Below are 16199 nucleotides of genomic sequence, written 5' to 3' on the forward strand. Positions count from 1 at the left end.
TAAGGGAGAAAGAGCTAATAATAGGGGGGAAAGGGCTAATTCCTAGGCATCTCATAACATGGGCTTTACCTCTCCTCCCCTATCTATTGGAACTGATATCTCAGGAAGGAGAACCACTGGAAAAAGATGGCATTCAGCCACATTCATATTTTAAGCAGTATTTTTGCTGTATGTCATACTGCATAATTAGATAATACAATCCCTTTCAAACAAGTACTTGAGTTTAATTTATAAAGTCAAATAGGAACAATTCATCATACTTGCCCTGCAGGACACACATTAAGTCACTTAAATATCAAGTCTGGTTATTTAGAGGAGTAAACATTCTTGTATTTTTCTAAGACTTAGCATATCTAGGTACAAAACACACTTGCTGATGAAAGTTCTTCCACTTAAATGCCACTCTGGAACAAAAAGTGTACATATATCTATTTATGGGATGCAAGAAAAAGTCCAAAGAAAGTGTTTTAGTGTAGATCATAAGTGCTTTTCCATACATGGAAATCCTTTTTGAAAAAGTGTACCGTGTGAAATAGATTGAGATAATTGCAGTAATGATAGGACAGAAAATATGTCAGATGGACAATAGGATACACATGCCTGTCCTGCAACAAAAACTCTGTTAGCACATCTCTAGCAAAGGGTTACCCCATCACTGATCCAAAGATCAAAAACAGTGAATCACTCTGACTTTATTTTGAGTCTACATATAATATATAGGAGAAATTTCAGTAATAGGAACAATGATGAAAAGGCACTTAACAAAAGGGGCCTTTTGTTCTACATCAGCCTGGCCCTATAATAGCATGTCAATAGTATTTCCTTTCTTAGAAATGTACAGCACGTATGGGCAACTTTTTGGGAGGTCTTGAGGGGTTGCACTCCTGGTGTTTATTTCCAATCACCAGAATACACAGGATTCCACATTACAACCCCAAGTCATACATTCTTAAATTTGAGTTATGGGATCTTTGACAGCGATTTATAAGGTACTGAGAATTTACAAAAAATATTTGTTTAAATTTATAAGCCACCCAACTCTATGACTCTGGGTAGGATACAGTAAAATAAATCCTAAAATACACAGCCATCCACAACCATTCAAAAATGACAAAACAAAAGCACCCATCACTCACTCTAACCCCAGGTCTGGGGGAAGAACCAAGTATTAGGGCTCTTTTAAACTCAGCCAAATATATCTCAAGGGGGATGTGCCCTCCCAAGGTTTAAAACACTTTGTATTTTATTACTTAAATTGTCAAACACAGAGGCAAAGAAAAAGATGATGCCATCTTTCTATTGCATTCAGTGGTACAAATCTGGAGGCTATCATACAATCCATATTTTGTTTTGCAGATATTCTGTGAAGATCCTAGAAAAAAATAATCAAATATAACTTTCTGTTCTGCATATGCACCAGAGTACATATGGGAGGCGGGGGTAAGGATACTGACGCCTCAGAAATAAAACCGCTACAAATATATTCTGCAAAACCAAGAGTGGGCAAACTTTGATAATTCAAAAACCACATTTTACCTTGTTTTCTTTTACTTGAATTTCATACCCACATTAGTGAGCAGGATTAAGTCATATGTTCATCCTTAGACTAAATACTTTATGGGTCTATATTCAGCAATCTCAGACTAAATACTTTATGGGTCTATATTCAGCAAGAGTGAGAAGTATGTAAGGCAAGAGTACCCTGAATGGTAGGCACTTCATTCTTATAATGTTAAGAGCTAACATGAAAAGAGATGGTTGTTATTCTTATAAACTTGCTCATGTAGGTTGGCTCTCTGTCAGCGGACACCACATCCAGCACATCATACTGCCACTGCAATGCCTCATCAGTCCTTTCATAAGAGCTATGGTGATGAAGCATAAACAAACTGCAATAGAGTTCTGTTGTAATTTCTCACAAGATCAGACCATTCTATCTTCCAAAAGGAGGATCCCCAAATGTCGACAGTACAGGCATCACCAGTGGAGAAATATGGGTGAGGCACAGGAACTTTCTTTTGCACACTACACTTAGTGAGTATCTTTTCGGAGGAATTATGTATGGAGTCACTAAAGATTATTCTTATCACTCATGTCTCTCCTCACACAATTCTCCAACAATTTCTCCTGTCATAGTGCCATAAAAATCACAAGTGAAGCCTCTAAGAAGAGGAGCAACAGCAGAGGACAGTATGCATCCAACCACATATGTCTGTAGAATCGTATTTTTGTTTTCACAAAGCTCTTGTGCCCATGAAAGCCAGTAAAACAGATGAAGACAGAATCAATATGTGCTTTTTTGCTAACATGAAGCTATCAAGGATACAGACTAGGTTCAGATGCTATACCATGGCATAATTTGGTTAATGTGGATTATTGAATGAAGAATACTATCTATAATCTGAATATTGTTTGAATATTATCTTTACACAAGAGGTGAAAGTAAAATCAATCAAAATACATTACAGTTTAGAGTGATGTGTGAACCCAATTACAGAAGCAGTTCAAGACTAACAACTCCATTCAAGGGTCTATTTAAAACCATTCCATCACCAATACTATTTAAGTTTTCATGGTGCTTTAATTCATCTCTGTCAATGTGATTTAGCAATAGAGATTCTTCTTCTTTTTTTCTGCATTTACATTTCTCTCCAGGATGGTGTCTCAGTATAAAGAGACCATAGAAGTTTCTCCATTTCACCTAAGTATAAGGTTAAGTATAAACAACTCCTTACAATTTCTTTCAAGTGCTGTAGTACTCACTTCTATTAGCTTGCACGTGCCCAGATCCTGCTAGGGTTACAACAGTGAACACTTACCACAAGTGAAAGCTATATAGATAAATAATACAGTATGACAGGACAGTCACTAAGGAGGCATATGTAATCATGCAAATCACAGGAAAAGCATAGCTAGATGGAATGGTGAATGTCACAGAAGGACATCTAAATCTTGAGAGCCAAATAACAGTCTAAATAAAATCATTATTTTATTCATTCCCTCTTACTGGTTTCTATTCTGAGACCATTTTTTAATGGAAAACAAATGTAGGTTTCACATTTAGTATCTCCTGTATGTGAAACGTGATATTTCTCAAGGATATGATCCCTTATAAGAGTTAGTTATTCTTATTTTTCTAAAGTTGAGTCTCAGGGCTAGCAGATAATATACGCTCAAGATGTGTGGGGGCATTCCTATGGTTGGTGAATTGCAGATGTTAGCCCTTCCTATTTTTTTGCCTTTTTTGTTTGGAAACAAATGTCAGATATACATAGAGCAGGTTTTGCCTCAATCACATAACTTAAAGCAATTCAGCCATGCACCTCAGTACCTGCTATGTCAGTTTCTAATTTCTGTGTACTGTCTCACCAAACCAAAATGGTTTATACTTGCTGGTTTCCAGTACTTCTTTTCCTAGTACAATCTTTTCCCAGCCCTACAATATGCCACTTTCTTCTTATATAGATACAATTCCCTAGCAAGGCTTGACCCAATTTCTCTATGGGCAAGTTCAACATTGTGCTAAAACAAAATATAGTTTGATTTTATTTCAATGAATTTATTTATTACATTTATATCCTGCTGCAATCAAATTACTATCAGCCGTTAACACACTAGAAAAATGGTTTTAAAAAATCCATGATAGGAATAAAATCAGCATGAACAATAAATAAAATAATTCAAGAATAAAACTACTCCAAAATTAAAGCACATACCCAGTCTAAGAATGCCCTCTAAACAGTTTGGTTTTCAGCATATTTCTGAGTGCAATCAGGGAGGGGGTCAACATGATTTCCACAGGAAGTATTCTCTGCAAAACTGACATTGGCTTCAGCTCCCTTTATCTCCCAAAAGTGGAGCATTATGAGCAGTTTCTCCCTAGAAGACCTAATAGGCTGGACTGACTCTGGTTGGAGCAAGCAGTCCTGGAGATACCCAGGTATCAAGCTAGAAAATACTTTATAGGTCAAACCCAGCATTTTAAATTCACCCAGAAGCTAAGTTAGTAGGCAGTGCAGGGCATGTAACAAAGGTGTGATATGCTTGCAGCAATGAGTGCCATAGCACACAGCTTGCAGCATTTTGGACTAACTGCATCTTCCAAATGGTCTTTAAAGGCACTCTCATCCAAAGTTCATTACAGTAGTCTAACCAGGTGGCAATAAGGGCATGAGCTACCACAGAAAGATCCCCTTATAACAGGTAAGGCCACAACAGGGATACCTGCTGAAGCTGGGCAAAGGCCCCTCTAAGCCACAGCTTTCACTGCTGCACTAGCAGAATCTGCAAGTATAGAAGGACCCTCAAATCACAAATTTGCTCCTTCATGGATACTACCTGCTTATCCAGAGATAACACTGGTATCAGTGAAGAGCCTCACTGGGCAAACCATACCTTCATCTTGTATGAATCTGGCCAATTGTGGTTTGGTTAAGTAAAGCATAACCTACTGCAAAGTGTGAAACCAGACTATGACTACCTTTTCCTAAGTGTGCTATAAAACTACAGATTACATCTTCATTCTGGATGTTGGCCAATCAAGTCATTGTTGTAAATTAGGCATATTTCCTCAGTGCACAAGATTCTGAAGAAAATCAGTTGCCAATAAAGCTACAGTAAACACTGTTGATGGTGGTAAAATATTCTATCTGGAAGGCATTTAAGACAATTGTGAGGTTGTGAAACATGTCAATATTTTCCAGTTTTGGGGTAGATACAGATTAGGTTTTTTGTGCATGACTACCATTAGTATACCCTATTACCTCTTCGTAGCTGGTATATCAGTATTATTACTATGAATGAATAATCACAGGCTCTGGAGATTGCCTGTCTATAATGCTACATCCTCTTATTTATAATGCTACCACCTGTATATCAACTTTGCTGCTTAAAGAATATAGGACTTAACTAAACTCACTGATGTTTGTAAGCTACCAATATAGCAGCAGAGTTATTGAATTGCTCTGCAGTTCCCAGAATTCTAAACAAAAATAGCAATGTTTATTAAGAAACAAATTTAGAAGCAATAAGAAATGTATGCAAGTTCATACACTTGTTTAGAACAAAATGATCCAAAACACAGCAATATTTGAAGCACCTCTCATGTCTCTGAAATGTACAATTCAAAAACAGTGGTAACAAAAGCTGAAAATACTAACATGAGACATCATAATTCTCAGCAAGATAATATTAAAAAGAGCCCAAGCACATTATACATCTGAACTTCATACAAAAAGATAGCAAAGAGGTAAAACCAGAAGGCTGACTCAATTCAGAATAAGTAAGGCAATATTCAACCTTTCAAGACCAGAAAAGGAAATGGCAAAACATACAAAAAAGCATGACTGGGATAACTGAGGATTTCTGATACGTAGTAAGCTTATCTAGGTAAAAAAACAACAACAACTAAATATGTATATTAAGAAAAAAAGCAAGCCAATGTTTCCATTAACAAAAAATATTTGAAAGAGAAAGAAACTTTTTAAAAGCCACATTAATAATTGTTTGGGAACATTAAAACAAATAATTTTTTAAAAGTTAAATAAAAAGAAACCTTGATCTCTGTCTGTCTGCCCTTGGATGGGCAGAAAGATATGGATACTGATGCTGTGAATATGATGTTGGGTTATAAGCACAGGCAATCAAAAAAGCAGTGTTGAGGTGCACTTTAGCTCAAGACCAGGCAAATTTGGGTTCAAATCCTTGCTGACAATTCACTAAATCTCAGTTGGACTGTTCTCAGTTTTGATGAAGACTAAGTCTCAGATCTGATGTCAATATACCTACTGTACAGCAGCAATATGTTAAAATGGTTAGGACAGAGTTAAGGGTATATATCAGAGTAGGAGGAGATCCATTTTAAATAGATCAGGCTGAAAGGCAGATGCACGCCAATGTGTTACTTGAGCCTCTTAGACACAAGTACAATACTATGCAAAAGGCAAAATGGTGCTTGTAGCAGTCTCCTTACTTCGAATACACTATTTATTCAGCAACAACATAAGCCTCTAATACGGGGATGCCCAGGAACACCTGGCTGAACTCCGGGGGGTAAAAGAGACTACATTATCCTTTGATCTGATCCACTTTTCTGCTGTTTTTCGCCGACAAACATAGGAGCAGTCGCTTTGGACATAACTACGGAGGGCAAAAGGTCATCGCTTTCTGTCCGGTTTCCGCAGCCCCTAGCTTCATAAAGAACAGCGTACATATTCAAGATCCCAACGAGATCCACGGAGGGAAAAGGGGGTGTGCGCCAAGAGTGTGCACGCGCAGTAGTTCCGGCCTTGAAGGAACCAGAACACCCGGGACCGGAGGGGAGGAAAGAAGGGGAAACGACTCGCTGCCACCTGTTAGGCCCAGGCAAGGGTAACCTGGGAAAGGAGGTGGAGCCTCGAGGGACTAGGGGGATTGAAGAGAAGGGAGGAAAGGAAGGGGGTGTGGATTCAACAGCGGCACAGCCAGCCCGCCACTCCTCGCCGTTTCCCTGGCAAGCGGGCGCGCTCTCTAGCACCCCCGCCGGCACACACGACATCGCTCGGGAGACAAACGCCTTCTCGCTCGCGGTCCTCCCCCTCTCCCACGCGCACCGTCACCACGCCTGAAGCCGTTCAGCGCGGCAGGGACACCACAACCCCACCCACCACCCGCCGTTCCCAATGCCGCCATAGGGCCTCCTTTTTCCTACCCCAGCCTGTCACCTTCACCCAGGAGAGAAAACAGGCGGCAGGACTCACTCCCTCAGAAGGACTGAGGGAAGCGGAGCAAGGCACGGCCGCTGCCCCTCCGGCCCGGGAGCACCCACCTGCTCGCGCAGCTCGAGGAGAACCATGGTGAGGTGAGGCTACCCCGCCTGCGGTATCCTTGTCCTCCGCCTCTCCAGCCACCGCTCCGGCTCCTCACTTCCGCCAACGACTCCTTCCCCAGCAGCCCCGCCTCCTCCCCTGTCTGGGCCGCGCAGCCCGTGCACCAGGCCCCGCCCACTGCTCCACCTCTTTCGCGTCTTCCTGCTGGCGCCGGTGCGGGTGCTGCCAAGCGCGCGGAAAGGCCGGGAAGGGGCGGGGGTGGCACGGGTTACCCTTTCGCCCCACCCCCTCTCTAACACTATCTAGCGCTTCCCAGTGTCTTTCTACTCAGGGAATAGAAGTTGAATTTATCCGTCCCCCCCTCCCCTTTTCATCGATGCCGCTTCTACAACGTCTGTCATTCCCTAAAGCCGATTGGGCGGCTCGGAGTGACGAAAATGTACATGCTCACCCACAGACGTATATAAATAAAAGCAAAAGCAACGTTGATTGGAAGAGAGAGAGGCGGTCGGATGGGAGGTCTAATGTGATTGGTGGGAATAAGATGAGCGAGGGAAGATTTAGGAAAGCGAATACTCTTACTGAAAAGATAGGGGCAGCCTCTAGAATAATAAGATGGGGCTAGACTTGGTGTGGTGGAGGCGTGTTGTAATCACGAGGTTTCATCCTTGAATAGAACAGTATTTTGTGTGCAACTTTCCCCAAACTGTTTTCTGGGGATGTTGAGCTGCAATTTCCATCGTCCGCTGTCCGCGTACTGATCAGGTGACGGGCAATGAAATTCCTCACATCAGGATAATGCCAGCTGAGGGGCAGAAAAGCCGGTCGATTAGACGATGCCTCTTTAACCCATTTTAGAAAAGAAGATGCCCTGAGAAGACTGCATGTACACCGCCCTAGATAGCATACCCTTGGATATGTAATGCCTATCCAAAAGAAAAAGAAATGTCCAAATATATTGTGGAGCATATCACTTTCTGGTTTGTAGGCTGAGTGACAAGCAAATTTGACAGCTGCTGTTAATTTCAGATTGCTTAAGGATGCCAAAGAAGTTTGAAACAAATTTTTGTTTTAGAGTGTTTCAATACAATATTAATTTCAAAAGAATATCAAAAGGGAGACTAATTTTTTAAAGAAATGTTTGAAACCTGTTTAGGAAATCAACCTTTAAAAGTCAGAGAAACTTCTGTGCTGCGAGAAATATCCAGTTAAATTCTAGCTCTATTTGTCTTTCCTGGATTTTCAGAGTACACCTAGATAGTACTGTAAGATAATATCTGACATTGCTGTCACAGCTTGCTGTAAGCTAGTCTGTAGGTATCACTTTACCTGCTTTGTTTCTGGCTATCTCTGGAAACAACATATCAGTATAGCTCTGTATCAGATTGTTCATTTTGGGTCTAAAGGATATAACTACATTTAGCCAATCATTATATCTGATTCTCTATCTAACATTCATTACAAATTATTTGGGTTCTTAGCCTTAATCTTTTAGTAAATTCCTTTAAAAATAATTCAAAAACTATTAAACCTGGGTAAGTGCAAGCCAAACTACACCTGCTAAGAACTCCCAGAATTTCTCATCAGCTGCAGAGTTGGAAACACTATAATTTAACATTTCCTATTGAAGTGGATATAGGCTTGGTGCAGCCTCCAAATTTCCTACCAACTCCACCTCATAACTTATTGCACAACTGAAGGTAGGAAGAGTCCTATACATAATTAGGAATTCTATTCACCCAGGATTCCAATTCTGTGAAGGAGCATATGTGTCTTTTGCCCCTTTCAAACCGTCAATCCAAAGTGTGAACAACTGTGGTTGATTCCTCACGAAATCCTGGAATGGACCCAGTTTTTGTGACTGCACACAACTATTCCAGAGCATTCTTGGAAATGCAGAGAGTAACTTCCTTGGATGACAGGATTTAAGTAAATGTCTGATTGATGTAGATTGTGGCTTGGGTTGCAATATTTTATGGTTTGGGTGAAATACAAAATCGTGCTCATTCCCATTCTCTGTATTGAAGCTGAGCAGTCTGCCAATTGAATCATCATTCAATGTTGTGAGTGAACCAGTGTTTTCCAGCAAGCTAGCTTAAACAGCAAAGGGCAGATCATATAGGAAAAAAGTGTACTCCAAAGTCTTGCTGCATCTACTCAAACTACATTTATTGCCTCATTCTGTCAAACAGAATTTAGCAGGATAGGTCTAAAAGGTATTTGCCTCTTTGATCTAAATAATGAGAACCTCTGGCTAAGTACTGAGTCTTGTATTCAGACGCTCCTTCACAGAATTGGAATCCTGGGTGAATAGAATTCCTAATTATGTGTAGGACTCTTCCTACCTTCAGATGTGCAATAAGTTATGAGGTGGAGTTGGTAGGAAATCTGGAGGCTGCACCAAGCCTATATCCACTTCAACAGGAAATGTTAAATTATAGTGTTTCCAACTCTGCAGCTGATGAGAAATTCTGGGAGTTCTTAGCAGGTGTAGTTTGGTTTGCACTTACCCAGGTTTAATAGTTTTTGAATTATTTTTAAAGGAATTTACTAAAAGATTAAGGTTAAGAACCCAAATAATTTGTAATGAATGTTAGACTGTATGATGCTGTGAAGGAAAAGAATCTGAAAATTAATGTATCAAAGACAAAGGTAGTTGTGTCTGAAAGGGAGTGATAATTGTGGTTATACATAAACAGTGAAAAACTAAAGCAAACTAATTCAAATCTACCTAGGAACTTTGTACAGTATTGGACAGATTTGTAAGGGGGTGTGTGTCAAAGAACAAGCCTTTTTTGTAGTCATATCTAGATCATTGAACCGTCTCCTTAGAGAGGGATGCTTGATTCCTTTCTTGCCCATGTTTAGTCTAGTTTTAAAACATTTTTTTCAGCTTGTGCTTTTTAAATCCCCTACATCATTTCTCTGAACATGCTTGTTGTAACTGAAGAAAGAATAGGTAAATATATTGTTAGTCTACCTGTAAATTAGCTATAGTTCAGCTGCCATGATTTGCTGTTTAATTTAAATTTATTTTTAAAAGTTGTGAGTTGCCCTGAATTTGTTTTCATATGCAGGTGTGAGATGTGTGTTTATATAAATAAATAAATAACCCTGTCAACACAATTCATAATTTTTTGTTACATGCCAAATTCACATAATACAACAATCTTTGTGAATCCCATTGAGTTTGATTCCCAGATATCTTTGTTCAGAGATTGTTCCCAGATATTATAGGATTACATCTTTGCATACTGTCTATGAGAATACTACATTTAAATAGTATTTAAGGTTTCATCTGAATCTCAAAAACATTAAAGGTTTCTATGTGACAGTGCAGTCTCCAGTTAGGAAATGAGAACAATGTATTAGAGCACTATTTGAGTCTTCAGTTTCTAGTTACAGTTTAAGAGCAAAATTCATGGTTGCACAATAAGGTTATATTTAAAATCAATATCACTTTTTTCAAAATTTTTATTGCATAATAGTGTATTCATACTGCAACTCTATAGCTTCATTGTCCAAAGATCTGCTTTATATATGGAAACCATGCTAAATTTGGAACAATTTCTAAGGGGTATCCTCACATGTAAAGTTTCCTGGAAAGTGAAAAAAATATAATACAGTTGTTGCTTTGTATTTCAAGCTCTACTGATTTGCTTTTGATTCATTTGACCATCATAACTTCTGATAATAGGAACATTAGATATATATGAATTTTGTAGTCTAATCAAATTTGTATGCCATAACAGTTGTAAAAGAATCACCATTTCCTGCAGATGTAGCTATGGATAAAGCAAGGAATTTGAATCTTAATTTTTGTATTGAGAATTAATATATTCTTTTTTCCAAACCAAGCTCTGGAAAGTAAGGGTGTAACTCTGCCGTGGGGCGTTAATCCTAAAAGATGTGAAATACAATGTTGGATATGAGATACAATACTAGAATCAAAGGCTGAGCGTTCAGGTGGAGATGGCCATTATTTAGTACTTGTATTAAGAGGAGACACTGACTTGGTTTACACATCATGCTGAGACATGGTTTGCCTTATTAAGGTTTCTTCAGTAAGCCACAATTGGACTTGCATTAGGTCATGAAATATGGTTTTCAAATTACCCTCAATAAGTCAAAGCCAAAGGCATCACAATATGGCTTAGCTCAGTATATGAACCCAATCATTCAGGATTTTACCATCCAAGATGAAATTCACGTATTAACTTAAGCCTTTGCATACTCTGAAATACAATGTTCTTTTTACTTGCTTTAAACATAGTATATCATTTAACTGCACCCAAAAGAATGTGTCATCTTAGCCAGTGGTAGCCTACCTTTAATCTGAAGTCAGTTGGTTCATAAATTGTTTTTCCATGTACATAATCTCAACTGTTCATGAAAAGCATGATAAAAATAACCACCAAAACATAAAAATAAAGGACAATATAATATTATCTACAATATTTTTCCTTACTTTCATAGTATGATTCATTGCTTCTGGTGACTCACCACTCTGACTGTCACTACACCATGGCCCAGGAATCAAACTGTTCCACCAGTCACCTTTATACTTACATAAGCAGAAAGGCAGAGTATAAATTAAATAATTAAATTAAAAAATAATTCAGGACAAGGTCTGATAATGTGGCAGATGGAGAATTCTGGGCTCTCGGAACCATAACCTTCGAGTTGGAGAGAGTCATATTTCAAACTCATCTGATAAATTAATATAACAGACCAGTAGCTTACAGCCTCTGATCCCTGCAGTGTTGTAATATAATCTCATGCATTTCTTATGTAGTATATTTGATCTTACATTATTTACAATGTCATTTGCTTCATAAATATCTTTGTTTAGTATAACTTTCTCTGCATTTAAATGGAGATCCGTTTACGCAACAAGTGTAATATGTGTGTGAGTGAACATAATAAATTATTAGAAACAGCTGTATTTTTAATACCTTTTGATACATACATTTATCTTAATAGCTACATGAGAATATCCCTTACATGATAGCCTACAAAAGCTTTTGATGACAATGTCATGGTCTATATAAAAGAAAACACAGTATTAGAAGTTAGTGTCATAGGCAACACCAACCCTGTTGTATACCTGCATACATTTCTTTATTGTTTTAAACTAAGGAATAGCACTAGTCTCAACACTGGAAATATTTCAAGTACAGATTCACATCTCATCAGTTAAATATACTGGGAACCTGGCCAGCATAATATGTTTTCCAAACATATATTACCATGGCCACCTCCCTTCTTTCTTGCTATGAAGATTGGAGATACTGAGTTGCTAGTATTGTCTGAGATTCTGGGGTATAAGACAGGCTCTCTAACAGATTTGAGGAGGACTGGTTTCCACATCTTTCCTGAGAAGATCTTCTCTCCTTTCTTAGCACTGAGAACTCATATTGCTTGCTTTCTGCTCCTTTTCCTGTCCCATCCAGCCTTCATCTTAGCTTTTTTTTCATCCTTACCCATACACTATCTCATTCTAAATTTGCTGCTCCACCTACCTTTATCTCTGCTTCTGGTCCAATTTGCAACTATTAAGAAACCAAGCTCTTTAGCTTGCTGTATATAAATGAACTTCACATTTTATCTGATTGGACAATATCACCTACCATTTTCTCAGAGCCATTCTTCTTCTCTGAGTAGATTAGAAATGCCTTTCATTCTTGTTTCAGTCTAGAAACATTATTGGTTCTCCTGGTGTTATGCTCTATAACTGAGCCCTATATACCAGGAAAACCACTAGATGTGATGTTTATCTATTATTTTGGATGGAATACAAATGTATGTTTCTTCTATTGAAAGAGGATGCTGAGATTTTAACTACCACTGTTTTTATTTTAGATTGAAGTTGACTTTTTTAATGCATTAAGAGTGTGATGCCTTGAAAAGCATACTGAAATCATAAATAAGTTACGTAAGGTTCATCATTTGGTGAGATTCATATCCAGCTACTCCTTCCCTGGAGTCATTTGACTGCTTGCCAATATCACTGACTATCCCTCTCTCTCCATAACATTCTTCACTTCAAAACATCATTTTATCACACTCGAGAGTATCCAGAGAAAATGTGAACTGTTAAAAGCAGCTTTCCCAAACCTAGTACCCGTGAAATGGGTTGAATTACAACTCTCACCATACCCTCTAATAGCTTAAGATAACTCTTCCAGTTTTGGAATATGATACTCATAAGGATTGACATCCTTTTTAGTAATAGGAGGAGACACTGAAGCAGCAAAATGCAGCTTTCTGACTGAAGCAGAGAGAGATAAAGTGGAGATTGTTTTGAACTAGCATTAAATACGGTAGGAGCTACAATGCAGCTTTGAGTTGGAGGAATCCCACAGATTGCTCTCTGGGAATCTAAATGAAAGGTTAGTAGGTCTGCTTCTTGCAGTAGCAGTGTATACATAATTTGGCTAACCAATGTTTATGATTTGTAAATAAAATCAGTACTACAAATCTTATGTTCTATCTTTTAGAAAAAAGTAATAGTACATCCTATACATACTTATTTGGATGTAGATAATCTATAAATAATGAAACCAAAATACTTAGAAATAAGTAGTGCCCCAAAATACAGCATAAAAAGAGCTATTTATTAGAATACTGCATTTTCCTTAGTATTTTCTTAAATATGCCGACATAAAGGCTCACTACCAATATTGTCTTTTCAGATAAACAGTCTCATATTGAGATGTTGAAAGCTTCAAGGGAAGGAAGGGCATATTTTAGAAATACAAAATCTAGAATAAATATTATTTTTCAAGCAGGTGTCATTGTGGATTTTCTCAGAAGATAAAAAGCACTTTTACGATAGCACAGTTTTTAAAAAGGTAATGCAGAGAAGAAAGAAGGAACTAAACTATTACACTCACCCTCACGTAGACACTGGCATGCCTATTTTTTGTTTTCATGATGTTACTGTTTTTGTGCAAATATATTTCATAGTATCACTGCACAGAAAGGAGAAATATCAGAACCTTTGCAGCTTTCTCATTCACAGTTAGCTACAGAAATGTTTGAGCACATTTCATTCCTTCAAGTTTTTATTGCTACAGCAAATGCTTAAAATGATCAGTGCATTATTTAAATGTCAGTTCTTAGAACATTATTAATTATTTTAAATTCTATTCATTTCTGGGTGAAAACAGTACCCAAAAGTAACCTTGCTGCAAAGTAAAGAAGCCTACAGTCATGTATATACCCATCTGGAACTTAATTCTGAGAAAACACATAAAGCTGGAATCTTGGTGACTTTTCAGTGGAATTTAGAAAACATTCTGAGACAGAGGAAGGAGGTTATTGTATAAACTTCTTACATTACGGAGAACAGAATCTCTTGAAACTCTTTAAAAGTTCCAGAAGGCTGATTTGGGTTGAATATGACAAATCTCAATTGAATATATGTAGCTCAGGCTGAACTATGGAGTCCTTGGTACTCTCTGAGCTTGACTGTTTGTTTGCAGACATTTCATTACCCAGCTAGGTAACATCATCAGTGTGAATGTGGGGCTTGCTCCCTGTTTATATACGGTAGCTTGCCCTGCCAGCTTTGATGGGGATGTGGTTTTCTCCTTGGTAGTTCCTTGATTAGGGTATTCTTTTCTGCTTGATTGTTTGCCTGGTGTTAATCCCTGCTTATCTGGATGTTGGCTGCTGGAGCAGATATGTTCTGGTCTTTTTGTTTCCTTCTTAGCTTTTTCATTTTTGCTTTTGAATGGTACATACATATGGTTTATTTCTATGCCTCTACTGATGGCTGATTTGTCTGAATGCCAAGCTTCCAAGAATTCCCTAGTGTTTTTGGATTTAGCTTGGTCTAGGATGTTCACAGTTTCCCAGTTGAAGCTATGCTTGTATCTGTCCATGTGTTGTGAGATTAAGAAGTTTTCATCATGTCTTCTGACTGCTAGTTGGTGTTCATGGATGTGCTCTGCTAGTCTTCTGCCTGTCTGTCCTATGTAGGACTATGTCCTGTGTAGGACTATGTAGGAAGAGTGGCTGCGTAGAACAGCCATTGGGGTTATTTTTTTTTTTTTTTTAAACAGTCTATTTGTTTTAGTTTTGCCTTAGTATTTTGTATCTTCAATTTGAAAAGGAGAAAATGGAAATATTCATAGAAGGAAGAGCATTTGCAAAGCTTGCAAAATACATGCCCTATGTCACAGATTTCAAAATTGGGGGGGGGGGTTGAATCAAACACTGTTCTGGAAATATCCCATAAGACTTTGCAGCAGGAGACTGCTCCCAAGGCTTCATTACATCACATAGTCCCCTTCCTATTGGATAGACAGGTGGTACTAGGTGTAGCTTAGCTATGGCACTCAGTCAGTATTTGGGAAGTATGTTCTGAAATGTTGTGCCACAGAGCTTATTTGTGGCTCTAATGTTTGAGATGGAACCAGACACAATCCCAAGCTGAAAACCTGAGCCTTTGAGAGACTACAATCGCATCCAGATCAGGCTAAACATCACTCACCTGGACAGATAAAATATTCACTAATAACACCTCTGTCTTCTCCAGATTGAACTTCAATTTGTTAGTCATTATCTTATTCATTAATATTCATTGATTCAGCAATTCTTCATGCCTCACCTGGATCCAGTGTATTTTTTATCTCATTCAGCTGTTTTATGTGGAAGTTGAATAGCGTGGGTGAATAACTGAAGCCTTGTGGAATGCCACAGCATAAACACCATGGGATTGAGCAGAAATCTCCCAGCACCACCTTCTGGATACAACAACTCTAGGTATATGTTGTGGTCTTCTCAGTGCCTGGGAAAGAGGAGGGCTGTTTGTGAAACATCACAAACTCAGAACATCTGTGCATTCTTTCTGTGATAGCCTACACTTAGCCATGGCTAAATGAGGAAGAATTTTTGATGGAAGGGATGTAATGGCTGGCACAACCTAAGACTGATCTAGACAGTGGTGACAATTAAAAGATGTGTTGCTGATTTAGTACAGAGTAATGCTGGCTGGTAAATATAAATTGGACTGTGCAGTGTTTTATTGCTAAAGGCTTCTTGACAAGTCCAAAGATGATTGCTGAAACAAGTTGTTGGAAGAGCTCCTAAAGAAAACTCTCTGAAGATCCAGGGAAGAGGAAGCAACACAAGACCTTGTCTAACCTGCAAATATGATTCCTCCAGGACTGAAGATGACAGAAAATAAATTGTTCTGCCTGCCAGAAGCAAGAGAGGAAACCTGTGCCAGTCTGAGAGAAAAAGGAGCCAAGGAAGAAGCAACTCAGATCAGAGGTTTTAGTGCAAGTTAACAAGAATGATGTCTGGAGGGGGTGGGGGGGTGTACACTTATACACATACACACATACACACACACGTGTGTGTGTGGGTGTGTGGGTGTGAATT

General features: G+C 38.5%; 1 protein-coding gene across 1 annotated transcript in view; it reads right to left on the bottom strand.

Moving 5' to 3' along the window:
• The window catches only part of ANKRD28 (ankyrin repeat domain 28), a 105301-nt gene extending 98345 nt beyond the window's left edge, over positions 1 to 6956 (bottom strand). Inside the window, exon 1 of the mRNA XM_088150751.1 lies at positions 6806 to 6956. Coding sequence (XP_088006877.1) covers positions 6806 to 6832 — 27 coding nt within the window. The 5' untranslated portion in view covers positions 6833 to 6956. The remainder of the gene's footprint in view (positions 1 to 6805) is intronic.
• Positions 6957 to 16199: the final 9243 nt, after the last annotated feature.

This window comes from Python bivittatus, unplaced genomic scaffold (genome assembly GCF_059951505.1).
Source record: "Python bivittatus isolate LINGU-HERP-01145 unplaced genomic scaffold, Pbiv_v1 ctg000610_np1212, whole genome shotgun sequence".
Lineage (NCBI taxonomy): Eukaryota > Metazoa > Chordata > Lepidosauria > Squamata > Pythonidae > Python > Python bivittatus.